Source organism: Triplophysa rosa, linkage group LG3, assembly GCF_024868665.1.
Source record: "Triplophysa rosa linkage group LG3, Trosa_1v2, whole genome shotgun sequence".
NCBI lineage: Eukaryota > Metazoa > Chordata > Actinopteri > Cypriniformes > Nemacheilidae > Triplophysa > Triplophysa rosa.
In genome coordinates this window covers 2,637,366-2,658,247 of record NC_079892.1, presented here as the reverse complement: position 1 = coordinate 2,658,247, position 20,882 = coordinate 2,637,366, and the positions used below count along the sequence as shown (strand labels likewise).

At 39.8% G+C, this 20,882-nt stretch overlaps 1 protein-coding gene across 2 annotated transcripts in view; it reads left to right on the top strand.

Moving 5' to 3' along the window:
- Positions 1-5,693: 5,693 nt before the first annotated feature.
- The window catches only part of syt7a (synaptotagmin VIIa), a 76,088-nt gene continuing 60,899 nt past the window's right edge, over positions 5,694-20,882 (top strand). The window contains exon 1 of one of the 2 annotated variants that reach the window (XM_057329707.1): positions 5,694-5,912. In XM_057329707.1, the coding sequence (XP_057185690.1) occupies positions 5,879-5,912 (34 nt within the window). In that variant the 5' untranslated portion in view covers positions 5,694-5,878. The remainder of the gene's footprint in view (positions 5,913-20,882) is intronic. The other variant, XM_057329708.1, reaches the window with a different exon arrangement.

The following is a 20,882-nucleotide window of genomic DNA, read 5'->3' as shown; positions in this document are numbered from 1 at the left end:
TTTTGGCCTGTAATGATTCTATACTTGACGCAATTATTTTTTATTGTGTTGTACAAACTGCACCGGTGCATTTAAGATACGGGTGGTTTTCTCTCAGCATCTATATAATTACACCGACTTAATGAAGTAACCCATGAGATTTAATGGTTCATTTAATTTGTGTGCATTGAGATACGGGCATAAAAATGTTATTAAAGATACATTGCGTGTTATCTTTTTAAATGTCCCCGCTGAAAATAGCAATAGAAATTCTAATGGTTACAAATACATTTTCTGTAATGGAAACTGTAATGGTTCTACTGGTATGTGATGGATTCTATTGGTGGGATGTTAAATCCTACTGGAATAATGCCCAAAACACACTACAAAACGGCATTTTGTAATGGTTTTAATGGAAAAAGCTAATGGTTCATAATGGTATTTTATTGTAAACCATTAGAATTTCTGTAATGGTTTCTGTTGGGGTTCTATTGTTTTTTTCAGCAGGGGTTTGTTTTGGGTATTATTCCAGTAGGGTTGTGTTTTATTGATCCCATAACATCCCACCAACAGAACCCAACACATTACCAGTAGAGACCCACACAGACCATTATAGCTTCCATTAAAACCAATATAGCTCCCATTAAAACCATTAGGACTGATAACTGTCCAGGGAAGCAAATGAAGCAATGATGAGATAAATTGATACAAAGGCAGCTTTTTACACAACTATTGTAAAACCTCAATTGACTTCCACTTCCACTTTTACCAGAAGAGAAAGAAAAGGTTTAAATGTGTATATCTGTTTATTAACTCACCATCATTATAGCCACTTCCCGTTTCTCAAGGTCATTATTCTGTGTGCAGTAGTCAGAAGCAGCCACTAGATGTCACTGTGGTGTTAATATAAATAATTTACAGCCTGTGATGAAAAATGAATGATTTGATCCGGTAAGTCACACAAGCATTGCAATATTTCCCATTCTAACATTATAAAACAACAAGACCGGTAGCCACTCGTCTGAAAAATGCATACATTTTTAATCCACCGGGTTTGTTTTTGTTTCAAATAATGGCGACTGGAAGATGCATCTTTAGTGTGTTTTCTCTGGTTTCGATTTCTAGGAGACCAGACTGGAAATGTAATCCCATTCATTCTGTGACAGTCTGTGTGTGTATTGAAATTCAATGTACTTTCAGGGATATGTTTCAAACCGACTGCACTCGGTAAAATATGATCCATTCTATGTTTACTACGGTGAGCTCATTCACTGCATGTTCAGCCATCAGGTCACGTTTACTATTTACTCGTGGCCTCAAAATACAAAAAGCAAGTGAGTCATTGCACAATTACAATCACTGAGGTTTAATGTATGTGTATATTACACAACCTTTAATATCTCTTAAAGAAACAGTTCACCCATCTTTACTCGCCCCTTGTCGTTCCAAACTTTATGACATTGAAAAAACAGTATATGTATTTTGAAACACGAGGGGGAGAAATGTCATTTTGATGCAAACTATTCCTTTAACACATCAAGAACATACAGTACATCATCATTAAGGGAGGTGCACTTTAAGTCAAGACGGACACGTCATGACCTATGCGATGTTCTTTATAATAAATACTTAAAACGCAGCTGCACGCATGGGAGCTTATAGTAAACATATATTCAGTAAACATCAACCCTGAACTATTATTAGCTAAGCTTTCACTGAGAGAGAGAGAGGGAGAGAGAGAGTGGTAATGTGTATATAGGCCACTAAATCAATGGGAATCAAGTTTTCTGAGAGGGGAAGACAGAGATATTTATAGAGAGAGAGAGAAAGCCACAGTTTAAAGCAGATGTGATAGACTGGCCTTAAAGACCAGTCCTAGAAAACCCAAACACACACAGTACAGTATATTATAACATGTATGTGTGTTTATATACATGAAATTCAATGAAATGTCTTAGAATTTAGTATGTCCCCTTTTTTCTTTGATGTCAGAACTCAAGAAGGTTTGTGCAAAATCTGATGATATGGAAATGTGCCCTATAGTCTCCTGTACAAATATGTTTTTATTTGTTTGTTTGAATAGTGACCTAGAAATCTTTCATTTGACTTCATAACATTCCTGTTTACATTTTTCAAAAAAATGTTTTATCAAAAGTGACATATAGTACATTCAAGGTATATCTTTTTTCAGCATGTGTGTTCCTTGGGAATCAAACCCACAACCTTTGCTAATACAATGCTGCGGTTGACACGGACACAAAGTGAAATGTTGGTGTACTTTATACCCGCCCTATGATGAACACAGGGAAGATCTCTCATGTATTTCTCATGTAATTCTATAATGTCTTTTGATATGAAGATCATTTACTGTATAATATACCCACCTCAAAGGCACCAGACACATTACAGCAGCACGCAGCATTACCGTAATGAGTATCATGCAGCTCATTACACGGGTGCATTTACATACATACTACATGTAAAAAAAGAACATGACAAATTATATCGGTAAATAAGGTCATGTTTGATATTATAGATCCTCAGTCAAGTGGGTGCAATTCAATTGCTGTTGAGTGCAATAAACCATTAATCTTCAAACTGTGCTATTTATGGCATAAAAATAAGTGCGTGTGTGTGTCACACATTCTTAATTTACCTCATATAAATGCTGACTTCAGCAGAAGATAATGAAGGAAGGAGCGTGAGGAATTGTGGGTAATTACTGCCAGGAGGCGTGGTCAGGGTTGTTCTTCCTCCACACACACACACACACACACACACACACACACACACACACACACACACACACACACACACACACACACACACACACACACACACACACACACACACACACACACCTGCTGAAAGAGGAGAAAAGTCTCATTTACATCTGAAGTATTGTATTATTTAACATCTAGAGATGATAGCATCAATCCATATTAGTGATTTTCAACAAATAATTCTTATTTTTATATTTATTTTATATATTTGACACACTTACAAACTGTAGACCTTTTTGCTCTTTCATGATGTCAAAAATAAAATCATGCATTGCCTGTATATTGTACATTAAAGTCCCAGTGAAATTAAAAACGACAATTCTTATTTTTCATGAAATATGGCAGCGTTTATAGTTAATAGCTTATCAATGTGGGTCATTTTCTTTTTAAAATTCATGTGCCCTCATAATCTTCAATTAAAATCTGAAAATGCACTTCCGCCCTGAAATGACTATCAGCATCCGTAAACTCCTCCCCTTCAACTGTCAGTCTGCTGCCAGTTTCATTTCAAAATCAATGCAACAGCTGTTTTACACATCCAATCAATTCGCAGTGCAGTGAAAAACGCAAGCCACGCCGACTTTAAAGGTTTTGATGTGTGATTTCACTTGAAGCATTAAAACTGGATTTGTCACCAAAGAGTTTTAACAAGAAAAAGACTCGTTTTTCATCAGGACTATGACAACAAAATCCACACACTCACGTGACGTGTACATGCATGAATGACAAATTCATATTAAGAGCAGCACAAGCCATCCAGACACAGTTCATTGAGCATCAAGTCACCCTAATGGCAGTTTGTTAAAGACGTTACAGACCATGGTAAAGGTTATGTAAGAGTTTATTGTCTCCATTTTGCTTCTGAGGGTAAATTTACTGGATTTATTCCTCCACCTGGCCAGTTTAATAAATCCTGTTTGCCATTAATATTTCCAAATCAAAACTCACGGATCGTACGTGAGACAAACGAAACAAGTTGAATCTGTCTCAACAGACCACTCGCATCGATCCCTGACATTTACACTGTCAACTATCACAACACTTCCCAAATAAATGATCTGAGCTGGTGAGGGGGCAATTTGAAAAATCATAAAATAATGAATATCATGAGCATTAGAGGTGAATGAGTAGCCCTAGCTTATGCTGATCTTGTGAGAGGAACCACGCCAGCCTTTGTTTTGTGTAAGATGAACGTCTAGAATCGACTAGAAATGATTTCTCAGCCGTTTTTGTCAAAACCTGGTCTAATGACCACTCCATACAGTTCACCCTATACTTCATACAGAAAGCAATATCTCTATTTCATAAGTCACTCATTTGGATGGACTGGACTTTTAGTGCATGGCTATTAATACTGATGTCTGCTGGGTGTCATTAGCTCTACATTAAAGCCCGCAAGGTTAAAGTACACACATCTAAGATTACAACTTTTGGACTGATATTCCCATGTTGATGCAGCAGTGTTGAATATTGCATGACAAGTTAGTTGGAGTGCAGACAAAGTCGCCTCATTAGTGTACAACATAAATGCATACTGTAAAATACAACTGAAAGTGCCCACTTAAAAAAAGAGTACTTGTTGAAAATAAAATATGTGACTATGCAAACCTCACCCAACGTATTTAAAAGTATGTACTTTTGTACTAAAACACACAACCTTTTCTCAACTTAATGGCTAACACATGTTTAATTGCAGAAGCATAATATAAATATAAAATAACCATAATATAAAAAGTGTAAAATTTTATTACAATATAAAAAGCGGGAATTTATTATTGTTGCGTATAAATGACTTGGGCGGGTCCATCTCTTCCTCTGACCAATGGCAGATGAGCAAATATTTACGGACACCTGTTCGTTATTATTTGTATAATTTTGTTTGATAAGGTCAAATAACAAGAAAGAATCAACTACTAAAGGAACGGGAAAATAATTAAAAACGTTCCGCAATGTCAGTAAGTACTATGACGTCAACAAAGGGCGTGTCTCAACGCGCCATATTTGAATGTAATTTACAATACGTGAACGCTATGCCGAAGGATTTTCGATGCGTATCAATTTAGATTTCTTGTTTTCCTCGCACGTTTTCTGTAAATATTGTAAATATAGCACACATGTCGAAAGAACGAGTTTTAATATACTTCCCCCTGTAACGTTACGATTAAACCCATTTCCCCTAGACGTACATTAAAAGCATTTTGCCGAAGTCATTGCGTTTCAAGGGAGAAAATAAAAAATCATACGGTTTCAGCTATTAGGGTGAGTAAAAAATGATGACAAAACACGTCTCAAATGGTCCGAATTGCAAGTGTGTTGTTGTTGTAATGGCACAGTTGGTCCGCTAGGCGGCGCCACTTTGACACGCAATTCATCAGCTGTTTCAGAGGCGTGAGCAATGAGAGCGCGCACAGAGGTTTATTACGGGACGGGGAATATGGTAGGTCACTAATCCCATTCGTTCTCTCTTTTATGTTCACGACACCCGGCGATGCCGCTACCTGTGCGTGCGAACCGGGGGGATCAGGCCGGGCGGGGGACCCGCTGGGAAAGCGGGATAGTGACCGACCAGCTCCACCTGCGGAGTCTCATCTGCGCCACCGGTGCACAAATTGGATGTTATGCAACAACTGGTTAATAAAGCACAGCTCCAGACACTTGTCTCAGTGGGTACCAGGTGCATCTTCAAGACTCAAAGGACAGGAGCAAACATGTTTTAATGGCGCGTTCACGATATTTCTCATCTCTGATATTTAATAAGCTTTATTGGTATATGTAATAATTTTGCATCGTCAAAGCATTGTACACACACACACACACACACACACACACACACACACACACACACACACACACACACAATAACAGGTCCAATGCATTGTCTATCCCAGCCCACCCGCCCCACCCGCGGGACAATGTCTCAAAGCGCGTCACCGTGCGCGTGTGAGGAGGGAGAGAAAGTGTGTGTGTAGACAACCTGCTCGCGCGTAATTCTGGGAGGACTCTCCGCCGAGCAACGAAACAATAAACACTCACGAAACCGCAAGAGTTTCCCCGGCGGAGTAACAATAACCACTGAAATCACGTCACCCCATCCAGCCAGAAGTCAATTTGCAGCCATGTATCTGAACAGGGAGGAGGGCTACACCAAAGGTGAGTGCTTTTATTTATTTGCCATTAAACTTGTAGGAGTATCTTAGTATGGAGAACTGATGCTGGTGGCACGGGATGGTCCGGTGGGGTTGCACGAGACGGTTTTGGGTCGATCACTCATTGCAAGCTGTTACGGGGTCATCGCCCCCCTTGCCGCCCGTGTTTTATCTACGCGCGCACGCTGACTGTTTGACATTGTCGCGCGCTCTTCGGGTCACCGATTGGCATTTGCATGGCTGTGCTGCGTTGTTGTAGATTTGATAGTGATTAAAACTTTGATTAGAGGTCCCGTGCAAGGTCTTGAGTGACGCGTAAGCGTTTGTTATTGCGTTATGATGATTGCGATAATTTCTGATCGAGTCTAAACTACTTGTTGTGCGCAATCTATTCGCCCTTGACGTATCCTCGCATCGAGAGACTTGAGAGAGGACGTACGACTAAATCACAAGGTCAACGCATCTTTAACCGTGGCTAGACAGCGTTTTACGCAACGACGTTATACCGTAATCTTTATGATGATTCCGTGGGCGGTTTTGCTGGTGGCTGTTATTTGCGTTATCTCTCCCACGTGTTCCCGAAGCGTGCGTCCCCGTAAATTCACGGGGTATCCACTACAATTTTCCCCGGTGTCCCTCCCACGGTAAGTGAATTATCTTCGGGGCTGGTCGGAATTACGAGCGCAAACCCGTTCCGGTTGTGCCAGCAACACCTGCTGCTGTAGTGAAACCCAGAAAAAAAATGCGGTAAATACGACGTTTGATGAGGGGGCATGGCAGCGTGGTAGGTAACGAGCGTGGCGTGAATATGGCAGTGTGGGTTTGGATAGAGAAGGCGGTCACGGATGAGTCCCCAACTATAATACGAGCCGAGAACAAATCCGTCACCGAAGTGCCCCCTGGTTTAAAAAAACTCCCATTTTCCCAAATGAATGCAGATGTCGATGTGAATGATGAACTTATATATTCTACACACGAATTCACACGTTTGTATTAATGTTATTAAGTCTTTTTGTCAACCCTTTTTCAGCATCCCCAAGAATTCAGTCAGTCAGGTGCCAGATGTTTAGGCATATCAATTTGGTTATTTAACCGAGACCCACCTTCATCCATGCTACCAAAAGCCCTTGTTAGTTGTCCAGAGAGTGTTTTTTTGTGAGCTCAGCTGACGTTATTTCGGCAGTTGAACAGAGTCGCTCTGAATTCTTCGCGCGTATAAAGGTGGAGGCGGGAAGCGCGAGATCGATCTCGAGCTGAAGGGTTCCTCTCTCACACGCTGCTTTATGTTTACTGTTATTTCATCGACGGCTCGTTTTTACGAGTTAATTGATAACGAGGTATATTTTTGCCAATACTGTCACATGGATGAACGCAACTGCGCGTTTGTGAGGGCTCGCTAATTGTGTTTGATTGAAACGCCTTAAGTGTTGCCTAACAGCATTTTAATGAGGGGAAATAACTCGTTTTGAGAGTCGAACAACGAACAGACTGTATATGCAAGGCACAATCTGGAACCTCACTCCAAATGAGACATATTTAACGTTCATGCTTGTTACTTCTTCTTTTAATGACTTTATTTTTTGATTAAGTGCAGATAATGCAGATTTCATTTTGATAGGTGCTGTAAGCAAAGCGGAAGTCTGCTTGATGTAATGGATGCTTTCTGTTAAAAATAGAAGCTTCTTCTATGCAAGCTTAATTTCATGCGTATTTGTTTTTAGAAATGTGTCAGGCTATTCATAATAACACAATGCAATCGTGCAACGCCGCTTAGGGTCCTAAAGGAGACATTAGGTATGAACCGTCTTCTTCTATGGTCTGTTTTATAGGTCAATTACTGTCATGGCGGCGCAACAGTTCAAAGATAATCTTACAGAGTAGTTTAGTTAAAGTCGACCTGCTTATAGCTAGGTAACTCTTCTCGCTTCCTTGAGTACTGCAAGAATACTGCCCTGTCGAAAAAACCAGCATTTGCTGGTTTTGTATGTTTTGATGCTGGTTTGCTGGTTTAAGATGGTCATGTTCTGGTCCATAGCTGGTTTAAGCTGGTCAAACCAGCATCAAAACACACCTAACCCAGCATATGCTGTTTTTTCAACAGGGTAAAGCCGGAAGTCAATGGAGGGAAAAGTCAAGTGTGACCGCGGCTTACAATTTACAGCATGCTTACAATGCGCTGGCCAAGCATTCACGCATGCGTTTGTGTACTTGCATACTGAATGTTTGAGTGATGCAGTTTGGGTCATGATAAAATGTGGATAGATGAGTAGGTCTGGAGAAATGTGTGCGTGTTTGTGTAAATATGAACGTGTTATCGAGGCACAGATGATGACAGGAGGGGCATAATAGACAGAAATGATTGACAGTTCATGTATTATTCATGCAATCCTGTTGATCTGAAATAGAGAGGTGGAGAGACACAGACGGCGAGAGGAAATACGGGACAAATTGTCTCTAGCTGCGTCTCCATAGACCGGTTCTGCTGAATTCAAAAGTGAAAATACTAACAAGTTACGTGTCTAACCTGCAGAAATTTACTGCTAAATACAGATTCGTAGCTTCGATTTCAGTACACTGTTTGTTCTACATCTCCATTGAAAGTCATAGTAGGATTTTTGATTCATACAAGGAACTCCAAAGTTTTGAGAAAGCGTTCCCATTTACCTGAACGGGTGTTTGGGAAAGAATTTGAGCTGATTCAAGGAAGTAAATGAAAACCATTCATTTAAAAGATTTGTTGAAAACTCGCTCACTACTATAGATGGTCATAATAACTGAACACCATGTAGCGAACGACAGTAAACGAGTCATTGTCTGCTCCTGGGTGTATTACTTTCAGCCTCAAGTCTTAAAAACCTTTAAAAGGCTCAATCGAACATGGCCACAGAACCCTTCGGGAGACGGTCCTTTAACCTGTCGTTCCTTACAAAATGACTCACAGTATCTGAACTCGGGCAACATGGGATAGTAATGGGAGACCAGTACCGAGCTATTATACAGGGGATAAGTGAGAGAGGAACATTGATTTTAAGCTTTGTATGATCCAAACCCGCTCTTATGAAGAACAAGAAATTGATTCTGAATTTAAGCCTCTTCATCGTAATGAATATTAGATGCCAAAATTGGCTGCTAATGAATATGTCCGCACGTTTCAAAGTCGCCTCCGCGTTCGAGTGGCTCCTCGCGGTTTCTTTGGAAATTATTTTGTGCGTTCTCTTCGCAGGCCGGTCTCATTCTCCGTTCACAATTGATTTTATTGGCAAATGGGAGTGTGGACGTGACCTTGAATGAAGTGCAAAAGTCTCGTGCTTCATTGTCATGGCTCTTAAGGCGCATTCTTCAGTGAAATTCAATTATCGTCAAAGAGACTCCAAGCAAATGAACAGTGACCTCAAGATGGAGCACGTTGCGTTTACGAATTCCAAGTTTGATCAAGTTTCAGTTGTCGTGACGCCAACTGCATCCATCGTAACAAGTCGTGAAGGAAGTTCCGAATGTTTCAAAGTGGTATTTTTTAAAACCATCAATTTAAGAGCAGATGAATGAAATAATAGTTGGCGATTTCACCCCTGTAAAGCGGCGGAACACGGCGCCATCAGATCCAGCACTCTGATGAGCGATTAAAGGTCTGTCTCTCATATTGATTAATGCTAATTTCAACCCCAGGGTCGGACTGAATGAAAACACCGTTCGAGCGCCTCGGTTCCACGGTGACAAATATTTTCCAGGGTTACTGTCTGAAATGACATCTTCTGTGGCACTGTTTATTCTACAAATCACTGGCATTAATGTAATTTGCAGCGATGTATCGGTCATTAAAATGATTAGCGTGGAGAGGGATGAGCGTGAAATTGAGAATATGGGAGAGAGAGAGAGGTCTGACTTTGCATTGCATCATACCGTCTAGGACTAGACTGTGTATTACACGCAATGGTGTACTGCGGTAGATATTCTTTGTGTTTCGAGGAAGAGGTAATAACATACATATAAGACTATATATAACATAGTCAAGTTTACCTAATGAACAACAGAACAAAATCTTTTTTACATTATTAAAAATGTAAAACATAAATCGAGAATATAATTTGGTTATTTAAAATAAACAAATATATTTGTCTTTTACAGACCAAAACTTTGATCAAATAACTCTGAACAGTTTGTGTTGAGTGCATTTATACCAGTTTTAGTGTTGTGTCAAGCACTTACACCTCAACACTGAACACACAACCTCAACCATGGTAACAATCAAAAACCATCATTCATTAAAAAACTCTAAACACAACAGATAACAAACAGTAACAACGAGATTAAAGCATAAATTAAGCCAGCAAGAACTAAACGCTAATTTTTAAAAGAAAAACAAATAAGAAACACAGAATTGAACGCTGCAGTGCATCTTGGGAACTTTGTAACTCTTGTAATATTGTTTGTTCAGAATACACTGTTTTGTAAGTTGGGCAAACTTTCTGATGCATTTTGGCCAAAAACTTGAGAATCTAAGTCCAGTCAACAAAATATTCTTCGTTAAAAACATGTTTAGGCTCATTTTGTTTAGTATTTGCAAAACAATCATTTGACTCCTTTAACTTAAAATTCTATGTTCAAGTTACTTATTTATCTTTGTAGGGAGAACATTTTGCAAGTTGGATTTTTTACAGTGTAATGTATTGTAAAGCTGTTTGACTGCTAAAGTCAGCCTTTTTTTTAGTTTTACACTTTTGGTAATCTTGGTTTGTGTCCATCAAGAGAAAATAAAAGGATTTTATGGAGATTTAATATATAAACATTTTTCATTGAGTTTGTGGAAATATATAAAATGACTAATAATTGTTCCAAATTTTTTTTATGGCTTTATCGAACTGCATTTCAAGCGAACAATAGAAGGGCGTGTCGTGCTTATGTTTGGTTGAAATGCAGTTGGTGTTATTGAGACGGAGGGACTGTGAGTCCCCGCTAATGCTTGACTCTGTTTGGATGGGTGAAATTTAAATGGATGTCTGATGGAAAGGGTTGGGCATGGTCGACCGAGGAAAGAGAGAAAGAGATCATACTCCATTTTCATTAGCGGCGAAATGACATGTCGAAACGGCCTCATGAAAAGTGTTTTTATGTGTTTTTGTAAATGCGACGTTGTTTTTTGTTGTGACCTCTGATTTGCAGCATTTGCGTAATGTGGAAAGAGCTGATGTGAGATTTCACACAAACTTAGACACGTTTATTTTGCTTTCACATTGGGGACTTTCTATGGACATTTATTGTTTACATGCTGTTTTATACAACATTTTTAACGCTAAAGCTTGCCTTCATTCAGAAAGAAAATTCACAGATGAAATCTCTATTATTTCTCATGGAGAGCAAGTGGAAACGTTTGCTTAAGTCTCATCTGCGTCGCAGATACTGTATATAACAAATGTCTCCGTTAGAGTTTCAGAAGAGATGTCAACAATGTGTCAAACTGAGCTCAGATTTGTCAAGTCTGCCATCAAAAGTCAATATTATTGAAGATCTCAATATGAACTCAAACATTTCTCATCAAATTGACCCAAAAAATGTAGATTATTTTATCTCTACAATCTACATTTGTTTTACACTTCCTTACTCTTTATGTTTCAACTAGTGTCCCATTTATTTCTGTTTTTATTTCTCCTAAACAGTTTCAGGAGAAACTAAGTTGAGAACTTCATCAAATCTCCTGAGATATGAAAGAGAAACCTCTGACCAATAAAATTGTATCCTAGGCTAAACCTTTTTAAACCACACACGCGCACGCTATCTTTATGAGGACATACATTGATGCAATGCAATCTCTAGCCCGTTTCCCTAACCATCAGAACTATATGCCTGACCCTAAGCCTAACCTAAACCTAATTATAACCTAAACCCTAAAACCAAGTCTTCACCCTCAAACAGCCCTTTAAAGGGGTCTCTGGAAGTGAGGACCGGCCAAAATGTCCTCACTTTACTCTCCTTGTCCTCACACCGCTGGTCTACAACTCAAACCGGTCCTCACAAATATAGATGTACAAGTACACGCACGCACACACACAATACTATAGCACTATCACAGCAGGAGCTAATTTCAGCCCTTGTGAGAGGTCACCTGAAATAGACGGGTAGATTTTAGGTCACATTCTTCGAGACTTTCAGAGAAGAACGCAGCTCAGAGTAGCGCTTCTGAGGGATGAGGAATTAGCGAGAACAAATACACCGAATGCATCTTAGCATTGCAGCGTGAGATGATTCTCCCTGCGGTTTTCCTAATTCAATTTCGACATACTTCCTCTTGTTCAGAGTTATTGAGATGACCTCTTGATTTTGCTCCAAGTCTAAAAGCATCATTTTGGCCGAAACCCTCCATTTGATGAGAGTGAGTGTATTAATTCAGTCTAAAAGTGGCATAGCAGCACTTACGACGAGTAGACTTGAGCAGGGTCCAGACTTACTTGTCATTCAGGGAGAGATGGATGGAAGATTCCGTTCTGTTCTGTTCTCTTGTTTTCTTGTTTCTTCTCTTTTATTCTCATCTCCCTTGTTCACCTGACCTTACTCTTCTTTCTCTTGCATTCTGGTTTTTTTTTCTTTGCCTTTTTTGTCTCATCTCATGTTTTCTATTCTTGTTTTTTTCTCACCATGTCTCGTCTTATCTTCAGACGTTTTTCTCGTTTCATAGTTTCATTTCATTTTGAGTCTTCTCTTCTGTTCTTGTTTCTTCTTGTCTATTTTTCTCCTTTCTTTTCATTTCTTTGTGTCTCATCTCTTTTTTGTCTATATTGTCTTTTCTCATCTGTGTTCATCTTTTCTGTTTTCTATTCTTGTCTGATCTTCTCTCTTCTCACCTCTTTTTGTCTCCTCTCTTCTCATAACATACTTTCACGTCTATTTTTGTCTGTTGTCTTTTCTCATCTCCATCTCTTCTCATTCTTTTGTCTCGTCTCGTTTCATCTCTTCTCATCTGTTCCTGTCTCCTCTTGTCTCTTTTCTTCTTGTCTCTCGTCTCCTCTTTTCTAGTCTAGTCTCATCTCTCCCTGTACAGTATGTTCTCATCCTTTCGTCTCCTCTCCTCTCTTTTTTCTCCTGTCGTCTTAAGTACATTTCTAGACTCACGGATATTTGGGAAGTTGGCAGGGTTAATATGGCAGAGAGTGTTTGTGAAATAGAGCCCTGGAGTGATACTTTAGTCAAGGTCATGTAGAGGAGAGCGGGCGTGTGTATGAGTCTGAGAATGACGAAAGCGTGAGAGAAGGAGAGGGCGGGCGAGAGAGGTTTGTAAACTCAGAGGTGAGAGAGGGGTGAGAGCAGGTTTACTGATGATGACAGAGAGAGAGATGAAAGACTTTCGTCATAGAGCTACATGATGAGCGTTAAACCCACCATATACCCGTGTGTGTGTGTGTGTTTTCTGTTCTCCTCTCCCTATTTTCTCCTTGCTCCTCATGTTTTCTTCTCTCCCAATTTTCTTCTTTCCTCTTGTTTCCCCGTCTCCCGTATCTCTCATCCACTCTTTATCTCTCTCCTTGTCCCGCTTTTCTTCTTTTTTCCTCTCCTCCTGTTTTTGCTTCCCATTTTCTTGCTTTCTCGTCTCCCGATATGTCTGCTCCTGTTTTCTCCTCCTGATTTCTCTTCTCATTTTCTTTTCTTTTCTCCTCCCCACCTGCTTTCTCCCCTCTTCTCCCCTTTTTCCTGTACTTTTCTCTTTTTCTTTCCTCTTGTTTCTTTCCCGTTGTAAGTTTTTCTTCCCTCTCCTCTCCTCATTTTCTCCTTTCTCTTCATCTCATTTTCGTTTCGTTTCTCTTCTCCTCTCTTACTTTTTTCTCTTTTCATCTCCACTTCACAGAAAAATGTAGCTATGGGAAGAGTGTAAGGGTGTAAATTGGTGTTTTAAAAAAAAGATACACATACTAAACAGACAGGACAGCAAGATAAACAGCTCCTTAATAATGATGGAGGTATGAAGCCACAATCACACGACACACGCTAAGTGTGTGCGTGTGTGAGCGCGTGTGTGTTACGGCTTGTCATGTTTTGAGCCGTGCTTTTGAGGAGCTGTGAAAAGCAAAACAGGGAAAAATCTTGCCTCTCTGGAGAACAGACGGCATCTCTCGAGAACTGAAAACTGTGTGTGTGTGACTCACGCTTTATATGTTCAATATTTGTGTGTGTGTGATTGTCTGAGAGAGACAAAAGAGAGGTTGAATGGGTGTGTGAGGTTGTGCTTTTGTCTGTAAGTTAAAAAATGAATGTGTGTTGACATTGTGTGTATATACAGTATATATGTGCAATGCGTGTGTTTATTTATAGCTCTTCATATACTGTATGTAATGTAAAAGCTTTATATATATAATGCATGTGTGTGCGGTGGTTGAACTTCCTATCCAGAAGTCTGAGTGCAGCCGAAGGCTAATAAACAGATAAACAACCCCCCAACAAAAATAATACAAACAAAACCAGTTTATAGGAGTAGACAGAATAGATTTTCATCCCGAGCAAAGCGAATGATGCAGCAGACTCGAGCTGTAAATTCATCAGTCTGATGTGCGTTTAAATAAGGTTATTAGAAGAGATGCGTGTAAGTGTGCGTGTGTCTGACAATGTGATGAGAGAAATCTGGCAATGTGTTGAGATGGACAGATTGTGCTGAACAAGTGCCATCTATCTATCTATCTATCTATCTATCTATCTATCTATCTATCTATCTATCTATCTATCTATCTATCTATCTATCTATCTATCTATCTATCTATCTATCTATCTATCTATCTATCTATCTATCTATCTATCTATCTATCTATCTATCTATCTATCTTTCTATCTATCTATCTATCTATCTATCTATCTATCTATCTATCTATCTATCTATCTATCTATCTATCTATCTATCTATGTATCTATCTATCTATCTATCTATCTATCTGTCTGTCTGTCTGTCTGTCTGTCTGTCTGTCTGTCTGTCTGTCTGTCTGTCTGTCTGTCTGTCTGTCATCCATCCATCCATCCATCCATCCATCCATCATCCATCAATCCATCCATCCGTCCGTCCGTCCGTCATCCATCCATCCATCCATCCATCCATCCATCCATCCATCCATCCATCCATCCATCCATCCATCCATCCATCCATCCATCTATCTATCTATCTATCTATCCATCTATCTCGAGAGGGATCAGAGAAGTCCATCACACCCTTTAAACAACCATACAGAGTCATTTCTCATTGTCCTTTGTACCCGCTCCAGCGCTCACCTGTTAAATGTTTATCAATAAGAATCACTTGAATAGACAGTTAAATATTCATGAGTTGAATAAATATTCGCCGGGATCAGTCGCATAATGAGCAGCAGGTGGAAGATGAACACAACCAACGCTCAGAATTCCATCATGTTTGTTTACTGACTGCTGTCAACCTGACGTCGATCTCCATTTCCCTCCGGGAAGAGTTTGATTTTGTGTTTTTGCGTTCCTCTGATCAGTTGTGCTGCCGTTCATCCGATCAAGCACCCTCTTGTTTCCCACTGTCGGATACTCACGGGCTCATACATGTAGTCTGCCGGATAATTGCTTTCACACGAGTCTATTTATAGATCTTAAGATGCAATAATGACTCCTGACGCTCCAAATACGTTTCGCGAATAGACGCGGTTAGCAAGTGATAATGATTTTTTTAGCACCCCTGCTGTAAGAACCAAGTTTGCTTATTTAGTCAGTTATTCCCATTAAGAGAGTAAACCTGTCAACATTTTCAAAACCATTTAAAGGGATCTTCTCTGAAGGGGGAGTGGAGTACGGGGCTAGTTGTCACACATTTTACTCCAGTGTCTACTTTTCCTATTTATAATATTTCATATTATATATTTTTTATATATTTGTTGTTATTCTATAGTTAGTTTTGTATTGTACACACCTGATTTGACCTTATGAGACAATTTGCCCCACCAGTGGGGGTTGTCACTATAGAAACTAATTTGTAATGGTAAAAAGCGTGTTTACAATTTGTAAATGTATACCAATTTTTTTTTACCTGATTTAATATAAATATTCCTAATATTCAGAATTCTAAACAAAATTATTTTGATTTTAATCTATGTACAAAACCACAACTAAAGCGATCACATTTGTGTAAAAAACGCATAGTTACTATTGATATAGCCCTTGTGACAACTAGCCCCGGTCTCTCCTGTGTCTTTCAATAATAATAATCTGCTCGGAGATTACCGCAAGGTCTTGCCCAGGGCTCTAAACATTTTGTTTTGGTTTAAAAGCTTTTAATGATTATTATTATTATAAAAGCTGCTGGTTATTATTTCAGGGGGCATGCGGACCCTCTGAAGGATTCTGTTGCCCCCTGGTGGCCAGAACTGCAACAGCTGAGTGATGATGTGAGCGACTGATGGCTGATCTGTGTGAAGTGCCATTGTGGGAGAGTGAAACTGAGCACACACACGCAGTCACACATGATCGCACAGATGCACAAGGCGCCATACAAAATCATTTCTACATGCAGAACGCTTGGCAGGAGTGTGTTTGTTTGCACACTGTGTGCGCACACGCTGTTACCGTCCCCATAATTAAAGTGAAAGATAAATAGTGGCGCACAGATGTGAGCACAGATAGAGAAGCTGGAAGACGGGCACAAATATGGGCCAAACAGACCAGATCCAGACGAGTGAACACACACACACACACACGCACACACACACACACACGCACAGGCCTCTGTTTGTTCCTTCACCAGTTGGGCAGCTCTGTTCTTCATCTTCTCTTATCCGTGTTTGGCCCGTAATATCTGGAGAGAGTTGTGCGCTAGCATTCCTGTTCATTTCAGATTCAATCCAGATTCAGTTCAGATTGAATTCTGTGTTTAAACAGGTGTGGCGAATTCATCTCCTGTGTTGATACTGATCTCCACAGCAGTGTTTAGCATCGTTTTATACAAACACTTCATGTTTGCCACTTCCTGTTCTTCAATGATGGAAACAGGGCGGGTTCTCATTCGGGTCCTCTTCCACAAAGCTCCTGTTGTGGAGATTTATATCAGATAACACACCCTTGTTGGCGAGTATATTTGCGATGGGCTTTATTTCGTACATGCTCATAATTCTCCGTCCAAAAGGATGTTTACCTTTGACCCAGGATTGTCGTCATGTTACACATGCAGGTAGCCACGTGCACGCCTGAAAAATATCAAGGCAAATAATGCGAGCCAGACCTGACGCTAATGTTAAACATCCGTCCAATGATGGCGTATCAACCTTTCATGATTTCTCTTTTGATCGTTGCTTTCGTGTCTCTTTAAGGATTTGAGAGGCTTTACGGGAATAACATTAGCAGTGTTATATGTACACACGCACACGCATGTGTAGTATATACAGCCCCAATTGACTAGTGTAATGTAAAATAACATGTTATCGCCATAGCCATTCGTTTATAAAGTTAAATTAGGCTTATAAAATCATTTGAACATGAACTTCTTAGCGTTCAGTCTGATTTTTGCTTTAATAAAAGTATGCATTTGAGCTGGCTTGAACCCCACAACGATGATTCGTGTTTCAAAATGAACATGCGTTTCAGTTGAAGCAAGACGTTAACATTGTGAGTGTCACTAAATTGCTTCACTAAAAGGAAAAGTCCACCTCAAAATCAAAATTGTGTTATTTTTGACTCGCCCACATGACGTTCAACATGTTTTAAGACCTCCCAGTGTCTTTGGAACACAAATAAAGATGTTTTAGGTGACATCCCAGAGATTTCCAGGCCTCCTCATAGACATTGTTTCTCTGTATTTGATGCCTGTTGCACAATCGCTCATTATTTGTTTTGTGTAGTGTTTGATTTATAACACTCTGGTGGGTGTGAGTGAGGGCCTGTCGTAGAGATTTATAGAGAGAGAGAGAGAAATGCGACTATGTGATACTTTCTCCACATCTCATCGTATCATAAAATGAGCACTTAGATTACATAACCGCCACACACACACGCACGCACACACACACGCACACGCACACACACACACACACACACACGCACACACACACGCACACACACACGCACACACACAGAGCGTGTTATTGCACTGCTGATATTATGAGTGTGTTTGTACTGCCTGCAGTCACACTGATATAGCTCACATATCTAATAATGGGCCTGTGTGCGATGTTAGATCCTCTCTTGTGTGTGATAGGAAGTCAGAGGACAAAAAGCATCCCTCTGTCCTTCATTATCCAGCATCCGTTAGTGAAGTGTGTGTACAGAAAAGGATTAAGCATTAAAAGGTGAAGTGACAACTGAATTTACCTGCAGTGTGTAAGTGGCCTTTGGGTTGCGAATGGCGTTTCGATGAGCAAAAGTCTTCATTTGCGTTCCATTTAATCTCATCGCTGTCTAGGAGAAAGAAGCGAGATCTCATTTGTGCGAGGTTGAGTGAGACAGATGGACACAGACAGACAGACAGCAGCACCAGTGAAAGCTCATGAATATTTCAGGACTCGTGGTGTTAATTCATGGACACACAGAGATGATCAGATTAGGCAGCTGGTCCGACCGGTTCACGGTCATCACGGGATCACAACACACACACAGTTACTACATGCATCGTCTCAGGTTTAGCTGAGCACTAAAAGGTCACAAGGTGAATTGTTAAGTGTAGGATATTACAGAAGCTGCTGATCGATGAATCAGGGATGAGTGATGTTTCCCATACAGCAATCAGAGAAATGGAAATACATGTAAAACACATGTACACGTTACTGTATGGATTTCAATAACACTTATGCTAGCGGGTCTAACGAGACATCGTGACACAAAAAAAGTAATTGAAAATTGCCAATGATTTAGTGTTTTGCTTCATGTTTGTGGACACGTATATTTAAAAATATATACCAACAAATTGTACTGTATTATTACGTTTGTGTTTTGTATTCCTGGTATAACAAAATAATTCCTAATTTTGTAAGTACGATCATATTTTTATGATCGTTCACCCAAAAATAAAAATTCTGTCATCGTCTTGTCATTTCAAACCGCAGAACACAAAAGAAGATATTTTGAAAAATGTTTATAACTGGACCCCATTCACTTGCATTGGTTTTGTGTCCATACAATAGAAGTGAATGGGGTCCAATGCTGTTCGGTTACCAACTTTCTTCTAAATATCTTCTTTTGTGTTCTGTGGAAGAAAGAAAGTCATAAAGGTTTGAAATGACAATAAATGATGACAAAAATTTCAGTAGGAAATCAATAGATTTAAGCACAAAAATAAGGTGACGAAAGTGCGCGGTGCAAACAACTTCTTATAATTATAGAGGTGCATGATTTCGTTATGTTTTATACATGTGTTCATATATAGCCATAAATCTGATTTCTGTAGGGTTGCCAAGTAGCACGTCATTAGACTATTTATATTTCTTCTCCAGCCTGTTGTAGCCAGAAAGCACGTCGATGAAAAACATGAAAAGATTGTTGGACGGCTGATGGTTACCAGGTGGCTGCAGTCCTCCTGAAGCCGTGATGCTCTTCAGCACCTCTCATCTGTTCCCTTTCCAGCAGATACACGCCGCTTACAGCATCCCTCACACCTAATGCTCCTCGCTCGCTCGGCACCAGAAAACTGCTTACAGAGAGAGAGAGAGAGAGAGAGAGAGACAGATTGGGCACTTCAGGGAGAGAAGTGACACATATGGGCGAGGGATAAATCTTAGAGGAGGAGGAGCGGAGGACAGTAACTAGGATCAGAGCGAGAGAGATGCTAGATGTTGGGAGGAAGACACGAGTATTTCAGAAGTACTTGGTGTATTATTGATAGTGTTTGCTAAGGCACAACATTACTCATTCTTAGTGGTTTTGAACATATGACATTATCTACGTTTCTAATGCATGTTCTTTATCATATTGTGCATGAGCCATAGATTTACAGTATAGTGAACGCCCAAGCAACCACAGAGCAACCTCCTGAAAACCAATGATAACGCAAGCTGAACTAAACCATTGTTGTGTGCCAGCCTCTCTCTCTCTCTCTCTCTCTGAACTGTGAGCGGAACGCGGGTTCATCCACATCTGCTCGTGACCTTGAGCACGGTAAGCGAGAGCTCCTCATCAGGTGTGAAGCACACTTCATCCCGGAGAATTCCCAGATCCTGCACTTAATCCGCACCGCACCTGCGTCCACCACCGGCGGCTGAGATGAACCTCGCTTCTTCTTTTGTTTCCTTCACCACTTAAAGCATCTCGACTCCATGTGCATCATTCTCATCACGCGTGTGAATGACTTTGAGAACCTTTAAAACAACATGGAGATGACACCGTTTACTGAACTCGTTTTTAAGAAAAACAATGCACGTCGAAATCAATAATGGTCTTTATTAGACTTTCAGTATTATAAACGGACAGCATTATTTCGTTTTTATCAATCAATCTTTTATGCATTGTCTTGATGTCGTGATGCATTGTATTTTGTTATTTACCTATGTTAAATCACAATGATGTGAAAGTTTTGTTTAAAACGATGTAGGAATCTGGGTGAGAAACGCGTTGATAATGAATAAATATAAATGTCTGAGGTTAAAACGATATATTTTTTGGTAAACATTAGAAGCATGTCCGACACACCTGAACACAAGGGTTAATGTGAATAGCTCTTATTTGATCTTGGATGTTTTTATGAGAAATGTGTGAGATTAAATTCCGTTTTTTTTGCAGAATCTGAGCCCAGTTTGAGCTCTTGACATCTTTGTGAAATCGTACAGGAGCCACACGTGGGTTTTCTTGGATTGTAAATTCGATTGTTGTGTCACCATGCATTTAGCATCTCAAACATAAAAATGAGGTTTCCTGTCAAATTCTTTCAAGATCAATTGACTTGTCCATTATTACACAGCTCTCGACTGCATGTCAACAGGTGACTCATTTGTGTCGACATTTCAGGAGAACGTCTGAGCCGGTCCATACTGTACATAAATGAAACACAAATAAGAACTATAAATGA